This window comes from Amphiprion ocellaris, chromosome 3 (assembly GCF_022539595.1).
Source record: "Amphiprion ocellaris isolate individual 3 ecotype Okinawa chromosome 3, ASM2253959v1, whole genome shotgun sequence".
NCBI lineage: Eukaryota > Metazoa > Chordata > Actinopteri > Pomacentridae > Amphiprion > Amphiprion ocellaris.
Genome location: NC_072768.1, coordinates 29,177,089 through 29,189,004, shown reverse-complemented (window position 1 = coordinate 29,189,004; position 11,916 = coordinate 29,177,089). Strand labels below are relative to the sequence as shown.

Sequence of the window (11,916 nt, the reverse complement as noted above, 5' to 3'; positions counted from 1 at the left end):
TCTCCAAAAATTAGCTTGACATATACCTTATCTGACATCACAAATACCTTCACTCTAATGGTTCTTGTGACCTCTCCACCATTCTCTTTTTCTCACTCAAGCTCACAACCACATGTACAGGCTTCAGCATCATGTCTTCTACTGCGGGTTGACAGGGAGAAACAGTCGAGCCTCCGACTGACACTGCTGACAGATTCACTTTGTTATACCCTGTATCTCTCTATTATGATAAAATATTACCATATAATTTGTTACTTAATGATTTATGTTATATAGACTTGTATTTTTTCTATCTAAAGAAGAGAAATGGTTCCCCTCAACGTGACTGTGTAAACAGCCACCACAACATGAATAATACAAGTACAGACACGCACACACACACACTCAAGCACTATATGTTCACATTACCTACCCCCGGAACGGACTTCAGTGCTGTTTGACATTTGGGTTTCTAACCAATGGGCAGGCAAAAGGCACAAGGGCATTTTAAAGCCCAGCCAGGTGCCTGTAAGTGCTGCTCACACTCTCTCTCCCTCCAGTAATACACACCAGTGTGGGATTCCTTCCCAGTGAGAGGAGAACGCAAGGAATCAATCTCCTTTTATTGCCTCTATATCCAATAATATTCTAAACCAGGTGGATCAGAAAGACAAACAAAAAACTAGGCAGACAGGCAGGGTGACAGATATAGAGACATCTGAGAAACCAGTGGAAGCAATCATAATGTTTGGTTATGGACGTAATAATTTTACCTGGAATGGAACTCTGAGAGAACTGGAGGGCAGCTACCCAGCTTTCTGCACAGGTAGGATCAGATTCAGAGTATATGTCCATGTGTGTCAGTATTTTTGTAATAAGCTGTATAGTACAGTGCAACAGGTTGGATGCTTTCAAAAAGCATGCCATGAATGTTAATATCTTCCATCTCTTCATGTAATCCCACACTAGCTTCTTGATGTTTGTCACGGATCTATGGTGGTCATACTATCTGTTGCAGGACTCCTTGTTCTTGTAGCTGAAGTTCCTAATGACTCTGGCTAGATACTAGGACTGCCCTATTGACTAAATTTAGTACCAATCAAATGCCTGATGACGGATTGTGCGATTCATAAAAATCTAAATATTTAGGGTGCACAGTGTATGTAAATGTGTGAGCTGCAAAAGTATGACTGAGGGGAAGTGTGGCAGGGCTTTAGAATTGTCTTGGCAACCTCTGTAAAGTTGGTTGAGTGACTGTGTGCTTCTGAACATGAGGGCCAAGCCCTGCTTTGACCTGGCACTTCAGCATGAGCATTTGATTGCGGCTGAAGGATCATATTGTGCCTACCCCAGCTGGGAAAGATTTGACCACTGAGCTTTCATTGTGTGTGTGTGTGTGTGGTTTTTTTTTTTTTTTACACGAGAAGGTAAAAACACTTTAAATAATATATAATACAAGTGTCTTAATTGCTTACAGCTTGGAGATGACAACTGACCCCACTGAAAAAATAGCCAAACTGAAAAATTGCTGCTGTGAGTGACAAGATGTGGGAATGGCAGTCATGGAAAGCTTTTGCCTCTTTTTTCATAGAAAGGCTGCCTGCACACCAGTACTAGTATCTGCGGTGCTCGTCAAACTGCGCCGCTATCTCGGTTATGTGGCTCTGTCATGTCCTGAATGCGAGTGTGCATTCTGTACTTGGCTCTCCACGGTAATGAGATGTCAGATCAGAGGCATAGCAGAGAGGAGCAAAGTGACATCTGATGACCTCAGTAAAATAATGGTGTAGAAGTTACCTTAATGTTAACTTTGCACTATATAATACAAAACATTTACTATGTGGCATTTTTCAAACATTATATCTTTTAATTTTGTAACACAGCCCCCGAGCTAAATGACGTACAGAACTATAATCACTATAATCAGCATTCTCATCCCTTCCTTCCTTCCTTCCTTCCTTCCTTCCTTCCTTCCTTCCTCACTTTACCTCCCACCATCGGGTCCAAAACTAATTTCTTCAGAACATGTACCGATTCAGAGTCAAATTAGAAGATGAATACTGTAACTCCATCCATTTGTTATACCCACGTTATGTACAGAGGATCACAGGAGGCAGTCCCAGCTGGCATAAGACAGGGTACACCCTGGACCGTCCACCAGTCCATCACTGGGTGACACAAAGAGATAGACAGCCATGTATGCTCGTACACAGTCAATTTAAAAAGACCAATGACACTATGATGCATGTCTTTGGATTCTGAGAAGAAGTTAAAGTATTTGGAGAAATTAAGTAGCATGCAGTCCGACAACTATGGTCCTGAAATTGCAGCATTTCCTGCTGCAGACACAATATCTAAAACAAACAAACAAACAAACAAAAAAACATACAGGCACAAGGAGAATATGCAGACTTCTCACAGAAAGGCTGCAGCTGATCAGTAGGTTTGGACCCAGAATATTCTTGCTGTGAAGCTAGTAACTTCTTCAACACAGTGCTTCCTAAATATGTAAAGATAAAAAAAATATTGTTTTAATACTATAGTGACAGTGAGGGTGTAAAGAACAGCTCTTGAGTTACAATGTAGTTGAAAGAGCGAGATAGGAAAAAACACACACCAACAGCTACAAAACAATCATGTCTAACTTACACATGACAATTGGATTGAATGTTTATTTGAAAATATGAGAAGTGAAGTGGTCTCTCTATGACTCGACTTCTTCAGGCTTTCCCTTCCATCTTTTCATTGGTGTACATGATGCTAAGTCATTAGTCCATCTAGCAGATGTTGGTGGTTATTTGTCTTTTCACTGCATAAATTCTAATGCATTTGTTTTGTGGACTTTGATCATAGTTGTGTCACTCAGCACAGTTACTGTTGGTTCTGTTGGGATGGTTATTCCTGCAATGTCATCAAGCATATTGAGTGTAGAGGTCCAGTGTAAATGTAGTCATTTGTGAGCATGTCTATGTATCTACTGGATACATTAGGGGTATAAGTACAAATCTATGCAGCACAAGTCATGTGCAAGATGTGTGTGTGTGTGTGTGTGTGTGTGTGTGTGTGTGTGTGTGTGTGTGTGTGTGTGTGTGTGTGTGTGTGTGTGTGTGTGTGTGCTTGCATGCTTGTGTGTCTGTGTGTGTCTGCTGTGACGGGGTGGGATGGGGCCACTGCTTTACTGCTGTATCATGTTAAGTGGCTATATGTAGACCTCTGAGAAATAAAAGCTGAGATCCTGTTTTAGCTTATTTTCCACCTCAGCTGTTTGCATTTTGACAACTAGACAACACACATTTTTGGCACACATTTAAATTGTTTTCTGATGGTAATTTCACACAAAAATGCTTCACATTCTAAGATTTAAGCATTTCTGTCAGTAAGCCTGTATGCATTTTCAGCAGGGTGGACTCAAATGTTATCACTTGATATTATTACAGTACAAAGTGCATATTGCATGTACTGTCGGTACATACTAATACTGTGGAGGGTTTTGGTAGTCTACAGATTATAATGAAGTCTATAGATTCCCAAGTTTCTAGGTTGATTCCACAATCTTTAAGTGACACTTTCAAGCAGGATTTGAATCATTTTCTCAATCTTCCAGTCCTTCGCTGACCTTCTACAAGCTCACCATAGAACACTTGTTTTGGTAACCTGTCGTCATCCATTCTTACCAAACAGCCTGCCCACCATAGCTGCCGTTTTTTGATCATACTCTTCATTGATGAGCAGCCTGATTTAGAGAGGATGTCGAGGTTTGTTACTCTGTCTTGCCAGGTTACATGTAGGATTTTGTGCAAGCAACGTTGGTGAAAGGATTCTAGCTGCCGAGCTTATGTGGTCCAGCTTTCTGAGCCATAAAGTAAGGTGCTAATGACTACAGCTTGGTAGACAGCTATCTTAGTTGATAAGTGATGTGGCTTTTCCATAAATGAGTGTACAACAACCCAAAGGAGGCACTTGCCTTGGATATACAATTTGAGATTTCACGATCTAATTGCCCATCCTCTGAGAAGACGCTCCTGAAGTATGTAAAGGCATTGTAGGAGCAGATTTGAAAATGCAGGTAATTATTCCTCCAACTCTAAGAAGTCCATCTTCCAAAATAGGATCAAGCTTGTAGATGGAACTTTGTTTGCTTACTGTCTTTTCAGACAGCAGAGAGGAGATTTGATCCACAAACCTTTCCTGCTGACAGTAGCAAATTATAGCCAATTCTGCTTCCAACAGATCCTTTAGCATCAAAAAACGTGGCATTTGTGCTTATCAGTTTGTGGTTCCGAGATCTTCAAACCTTTTTTCTGATGACTGAGCTCCAACAGATGTTTTTTCAGCTGAAGAAACCAGGCTACTGATACCTTAAGTTTTCTCCAATCTGAGAAGTACAACAGGAGGTGGTCACTGGCATTCAGTGAACCATGTGGATGTGAATTTATGCACTTTGGAGATTTCTGGGCAAACAATAAAGACACTGTGTGCATCGCAAGGTAAATCGAGTTGGACTTTCATTCATTGGTACGGTTATTAAGCGCATCAAGTAAGTTTTTATGATTGCCGGTTGGGTACTCTCAGTGGCTAAATGCATTGGCTTAGCCTCTTTAACAGGCATCAATGTGTTTCAGCTTTAAAATCCTCTACAAAGACACTTAGGGCAGTACCCTGCTGGCATTGAGGTGGTTGATACATGACTTCCGTTTTCTTCGTGCTTATGGTAAGACAAAGTTCTTTGGTGCAGACGAAAAATTATTCAGTAGTCTTTGCAGATGGTTCTCAGTATGTGAAAAGACACCACATTCACTGAACAATTGACAAGCAGAGAATATTATATCTGCAGTACCACGATTGTTCCTAAAGCCACTGTGAGACTTAGATACCATGTTGTTTATAATACTTGTGACAAGGAGGGACTGCATCACCTTTGCAAGGATTTTGCCAGTCATGGAGAGTAGAGATATGACAAGATAATTACTGCAGTTATTTTGGTTCTCTTTTCCTTTGTATAGAGTCAGTATTTGAACATCTTAAGTTGGTCTTTTACAGTTTCATCTCTCCAAATGTGCATCAGCAGACTATGTAGTCTACCAAGCAGCAATTGTCCTCCATGCTTAAGAATCTTAACTCACCTCAACCAGCAGCTTTCCATTTTGAAGAGTGTTTACTGATTTTTTGACTTCCTCCCTGGTAAACGGAGCAGAAGGGCTATTGAGAGTAGGACTCTGAGCAATGGATTCTATGCTATCAACACTAAATGTAGACGGGTGATTTGGTAAAGTTGGCTTTTCCTCTCCATTTTTATAGCAACACACTACTTTCTGCAGTACAATATTGTTCAAATAATACTGTGGAGGATATGGTGCCACGGTGTGTTTCAACACTACTTTTATGTGGACAGAGGGGGTTGTAAGTAATCAAGAAAAGTTGAGACACCGGTAGGATTTGGTAGCACCAACTTTCAAGGCCAGATCAACCTCCATTGCTACAGAACAGCTTTAAGTTGTTAACCCATTTCTTGCTCCCTGAAAACGACCTTTTTGTATAATTCTGAAATGTACATTATTTTTTAGTTTTTGGGTAACCTTACCTTTTTAAAAAAAACAAAAAAAAACAACCCTCTGGCCATTCATCACTTTCCCTTGTACCATTTTAAGCTATTCATTGGATTTGAACTACTTGAACTGCAATTTCAAATAAACTTGAAAAATTGGGGCATTCTAAAACTTTGACTGGTAGGGTATGCCAGACTGCAAACTGAAACCATTCTCAATGTCAAATGAAAAAATCACTAATTCTGTGGTCAAGAATATTTTCCAATGACTTTAATATTTTGTAGCTCTCTCTGAAGTTTTCATCACCAACATTCAACTAGTGCTGTTGTTGTTTGATCTGCTCTTCCCTTGCATTAAAAAGCCATGCCACTACAAAGACAAAATCTTTAGCTGAGGTTCAGGAACAGGACCACACCTCAATCACTCCCCTTCCTGTCATGTGCATATATATACACTAGTCTTCCCTTTACATTTGTTTGCCTTTGCTTCCCATGCACAGGACACGGACATTGTCATTACATTATGTTACAGCTTGACAATTAATCTAACTAAAACTAGGTAATAAAACTAACTTACCACGGATCTCTTGTCAGTCCCTCCAATGAGGAAATGTTCAGCCCAGCTCCAGAACTCCTCCACGACGATCAGCTACAGCAAAGGTCCAGAGGAAAGAAAACTCAGGCTGTTCCTCCCAATCACTCCCCTCCTGGTTTTCCATTTTTGCCCACGTGAGTGTTGAAGTCACCCAGGGGAACTATAGAGTCACGAGGTGGCACCCCTTCCAAGACACCACTTAGAGACTGAAAAAAGGTTGAGTACTTTGAACTGCTGTTTGGTGCAGAAGCACAACCAACAGTCAGAGTTTTCCCCTCCATGACATGCAGTTGCAGAGGGGCGACCCTCTCATTCTCTGGGGAGAGACCCCCCTGGCCTGGCTCCAGGAGGAGGCCCTGGTTACCCTGATCTGATCAGTCATTCATCAGTTCATCCTCCATGCCGTACACATCCCAGGCTACCGCAGTGATGTTGCTGACTTACTCTCCCATTCAACATAGATAATTTACATCCTACCTCACCACCTAGCCAGCAGCCTAGAATGCATGTTCCTGTTGGCTTTCTTCGGCTTCCTGCAGTGGACAGAGTTCACCCACACTGCCATTCTACTATATCAGACCTTCACCCCATCTCTGAAGACTCCCTAGTTTACTCTCTTAAAGGAAGCAAAACCAACCAAGCCAGAATACCCATATCCATTATATACTTCAAACTAGACTCACACCAGAGCCCTTACAAACTTCTGGCACTCCACATTCAAACCAGAAAATCTGTTCATTACCCAGACTGGTCAAGTCACAACCCAATCCTAGTTCATCTCTCACTTTAAGCAAGGCTTAACAACATCCAGATTCTCCCCCAGCTTATGCTCTGGCCATTCCTTTCACATTGGTGCAGGTTCAACAGCTTCCAGCAGAGGAGTTCCAGACTACTTAATTAAATGCTGGTGGTCGTTGCAAGCATATCAACTTTACATCAGATCGAACCCTCGAAACCTTTGTCACACCCAATCTTTCATTCATCCTTACAATGGGAGCTTCTGGGGGTTAGCCCTAAATAAGCCTTTCCCACACTGCAGTTGACAGATCTCAGTCTCACCAAGACAACACATTCAAATTCAATAAACAATCTTGCTTCTACTGATGGTGGGGTCCAAGCATAAACTGTTCAAAAGGGAAGCTCCAGGGACTCTTAGGCATTAACAACTGGCAACAACATGCATTACTCTGAGAAACAATCCCAACCATGTTATTGACATAGCTGTATAGAGAAGGACAAGCAAGACCTCAAAAGCCAATAGTCAGTGCAGGCACAAAACAGCAACAAAAACAGAAAACAAATGGTGAAGAGAAAGATTTAAAATCATAATAACAATATCAGCTCTACTGCTCAAATAGCTGCCTGTAGCCAGAACCACTTGTAGAAAACTTGCTCGCTAACAGTAACCTGTTCCTACAGAAGGTTTAGACCAGTCACAAAACATTGTCTTGGAGTCTATTGATGTTGAGCCTATATGGAGGACAACAATAAAACCCTGTTAACGTGACTGTGCTATATAAGGTGATACTTTTCCTAATGTCAGGACATGATGATATATTAAGAAAGGTCTATGTTTGAAGAACTATTTATAGTCTCAGCTACTGAATTAGGGCTTCAGGATTGTCAAAAAAGCATAAGGGCAAATGTGTGTTTCAGAGATTTTTTAAAAAAAAATCTTAAAGCATGCCTTTTGCCATGCTGGAATGCAAAGTGATTTGTCTCTTAACTCAGCTGCTCTGCTGCTCATGCATGTGCATTCTTCACACAGGTGTGTGTGTGTGTGTGTGTGTGTGTGTGTGTGTGTGTGTGTGTGTGTGTGTGTGTGTGTGTGTGTGTGTGTGTAGACCTAAATCTGTCAACACAGTCACATTTTGAAGCTTATACGTCTTTTGAGGAGACATTACATAGATAACATTTTATGGTAAGGATTAGGCAAGTAACACTTCTGGTGAGTCATGGTAACTATCCAGGAGATACAGAAGTCTATGTAATGTCCTTAGAGGTGATGGTAATACTGTTGACTGTGTGTGATGGTGTGACACAGGTGGATATCAGGATATCATAACTCAGCTCCACATACATAGTCACCTTGCTGTTGTCTTCATTGATTGAATGGGGGTTTGTGTCTGCCAGAAGACACTGAGCTCTCATTAATCTGTGCTTCGTATTATTTGTATACCAAAGGTTTTAGCTTTTGCAGCTTGTTCAAGGTCAGTTCTGAAATGGGCCTCATATCAACCAATGTTTTCTGTTGATATTCAAATTAAGTAAAATAATTAAATAAGTCAGAATAATATTCTAAACCACCCTGATTAACCTTGGAATAAAGACATTGTGATTCATTACAAAATCCCTTTTTCATTAAGCAGCAGTTGCTCAGGTGGTAAAGTGGGTTGTCCACCAATCATAAGATGCAGTCACTCCAACACTGAATACGAAGTTGCTGACCCTGATGACAGGCAGGCAGGCATCTTGCAAGGCAGCTGTCGCCATTGGTGTGTGCATGTGTGTGTGAATGGGTGAATGAGAAATACATTATAAAGCTTTGAATAGCGCTAAGGTCCAAAAGTGCAATATAAGTGCAGATAATTTACTAACCAATCTTTATATAATAATAGCAGAAAGAGAAATGCCACATTTAAGGTCTCATGTTGTAAAAATTTAGATTTCCTTTTCATTTTCTTGATTATTAAGTAAGTCAAAACGCTAGAAGATTATTGTAAAAGTATGAAAACCATCAGTCCACAGAGAAATGCATAGGCCATGATCAAAAACTATACCTTTGAATGAGCCGTCCACTCTTGTTTTGCTTTGCAAAATGCTAAAAGCAGAGGTATTTAAGCATGGTGGAGTGAACAATGAGTGTTGTACTTTGAGTTGAAACAGACAGTCTGGGGATATGTGAGACTAACATTTATGGCTGTACACCTAAAATAATGCCATGGGCAACAGATGGGCAGGTGCTTTAGACTTGGCATGTGGGGTTATCAGTGGGAGTTTTCTTGGTAACTCTAGCTGTGACAAAGCAAAAGACATTGCATAACATCAACCTCTACAGACAGCATTCAAGAAAAAAACACTCTTGTTTGATCTTCGGTAAAAACCTGCTTGATGAAAATGATGGTTAACAACAATTTGTTGCATGTGGACAGCTGGTCAGGACACCACAGTATGGAGGTGACATTATGAGCATTTGGGGCTGCATGAGTGCAAAAGGTATGGGGGAGATGACATTTACAGGTGACACCATAAATACCTGTGGATGTACAAAATACTAGTTGACAAGATGACTTCCAATCTGCAGAAGTTTAGCAGAAGAGGAATATTCTACAACAATCTAAAGCACACTGCCAAAATCACAAAAGACTTTCAAAAGATGATTCAAGTGGAAGCTATTATATAGAGAAGTATATCACCTGACTGGAATCCGATGGAAAACTTTTGTGGTATTTTTTTTATTTTTACAGTTTTTCTCAACTGATAAGACACTAAATTCCATTCACTGCACACAGCCACCAACTGACTGCACACATTTCTCAAAAACAGGACACTGCTGTCCAAATTTTGGACACTATTCATGGTTTGCACACAGTTTCCAAAACTCTTGCACTCTTTTTGCAAAAGACTGAACATGTTTTTTGCTCATTTGAACACACTTTTTCACTCATAGCACACATTTTTCATGAAGTGAACACTAGGAAGCAGAACTGGGACACTGTTCCAACACTGCTGTCACAATTAAGACACAACAGGTCAAAACTGAAAACACTTTTGCCAGTGAACTGCACACTATAAAACCTGCTGGGAAGCAGAATTAGCTGTTCAGAATACAATCTGTTGTTAAGGTCAGCAGATGGTAAAGATGGTGCATAAAGTAAATGGTTTCAGGTTTACTGTGGTTTACTTTACATGGTATGTAAATGTTGTTTGTCACTTCGGTGACACGTCTATACTGGAACAATACAAGCAGTCAGAAATGTTCTGAAAATACTGTAAAAAATCTAATGTATAATTCTGGTTCACAAGTGCTAGTAAAATTACAGAAAGTGTACATGACTGACTTTTTCTCTGTTTGGTGTGCGTTTCTTCCAGAGAGTTTTTCAGTTGGATTCTGATGATACACATGAATACATCTGGGACAATGTTAGTTTTCATAGAGGACTATTGATTTGGGAATGTTTCAATATGAACCCTCAAGTTATTGTGGTTTTTCTGCCACCATATTCTCCCTTTCTGAATCCTATAGAAGAATTCTTGTCTACATGGAGGTGGAAGGTATATGAGCAGCAGCCATACTTTGGGAAAATCTCTTCAATCAGTGGTCTTGGCATGTGGTGATGTTTCTGTTGATGCATGTCAGGCTGGATCAGACACACTAGGTCTTTCTTTGCAGAGAAAACATAACTTGAGATGTTGATGAGGTCCTGTGACCTGAACAGGCTGAAAGAATTGATGCAGACGTGGTGTAAATATTTGCAGACTGTACTGTATACAATACAGTGCTGTATTTTTTGTCTAACATTATTTTTATTTTATAATGTACAGTCAGGCACTGCAATGACCCCTCTGATTCATTTATAGGATGCATTTGTGTTTAAGTTGTCATTTTTGGGGACTGTATCATTTTTTTACACTTCATGTGAAAACACAGTGAGAGAGGAGTGTTTTGTGTTTAGCAGTGCAGTGTCCTAGTTTTGCTTCGTTTGTCTTAATTTTGAAAACAAAGTTCAGATTTTGACAATAAAGTGCGCTTTTGACACAAGTGTGCAGTGCTTTGTGAATTGTGTTCAAATAAAATAAATAGTGTGCAGTGTGTTGGGAAGTGTGTGCTATTTTTCAGGAACAGTGTCTTATCAATTGAGAAAAACTGTGATACCGCAAATCTAAACTGTTAGATTTTAATATTGCATGAAACAAATACCCCAGTGTTCAGCATAGAAGTAATGCAATTCCTTCTAAATGCAACTTTGAATTATTTGTCATTTAAGTGATATTGCACATGGATGTTCTCTCTTTTGTTGCATGTCTCAATTCCCCATTTGAATATAAACTTGGACAAACTAAAGAAGACGAGAAGTGGGAATCTTGCTACAGATCTATCCCTTTCTTACTGCACGGTGCCTCTGAAATACCTTCAGAGTTAGGCATCACAAAGAGGATGTAACCAGTCCCATCATTACAACCAAGCTGAAGATGATATATAGGAAGTATAGGCAAGCAGTGGACTTCTCTTGGAAATTTGTCATAGAAGAATAATTCTGAGGCACTTTGAACTATGCAGACATGAAGATGTCCTGCAACACTCCCCATTTTGTACAATAAGCTTTATATAGGTTCAAATCATTTCTGATTGAATTCTGCATCGTTTTCATCTCCACTTGAAAAATCAGATGTTTCTGATCAAATGTAGGAGTATGATGGCAGCAATTTGCTAACTCCACCTAAAAATGCATAAATGTTTCTAAAGGTAGTGTAGATTACCCTATTTGCCAACTGGCACTGTATCTGTTGCAGTGGCGGAAGAGTTTTTTTTTTTTTTTTTTTTTAAACTGATTTATAATTATTGATTAAGATATTTACTATTTTAATAATTCACCCAATGAAGCTCAGCATGGTTGGTAATCTCAGCTCAGTGTCAGTAACTTTAAAAAAAGCATATATCACCATCACGTTTAGAGATGATGAGTACAGCAGATTCTAATCCCAGATGCTAAAGACAAAATTCACAATTGATATTTGCAAGACCGGCTCAGATTATTTTCGGGCCTCTGTCAGATTTAGAGAGGGGGGCTCAAAG

The 11,916-nt window shown here is 39.9% G+C and overlaps 1 protein-coding gene across 2 annotated transcripts in view; it reads left to right on the top strand.

Annotated features, from left to right (window-relative positions):
- The first annotated feature begins 514 nt into the window (after positions 1-514).
- The window catches only part of LOC111569377 (cytosolic carboxypeptidase 4), a 179,964-nt gene continuing 168,562 nt past the window's right edge, over positions 515-11,916 (top strand). For both annotated transcript variants that reach the window (XM_055009139.1, XM_023271441.3), the window contains exon 1: positions 515-805. In XM_055009139.1, the coding sequence (XP_054865114.1) occupies positions 724-805 (82 nt within the window). In that variant the 5' untranslated portion in view covers positions 515-723. The remainder of the gene's footprint in view (positions 806-11,916) is intronic.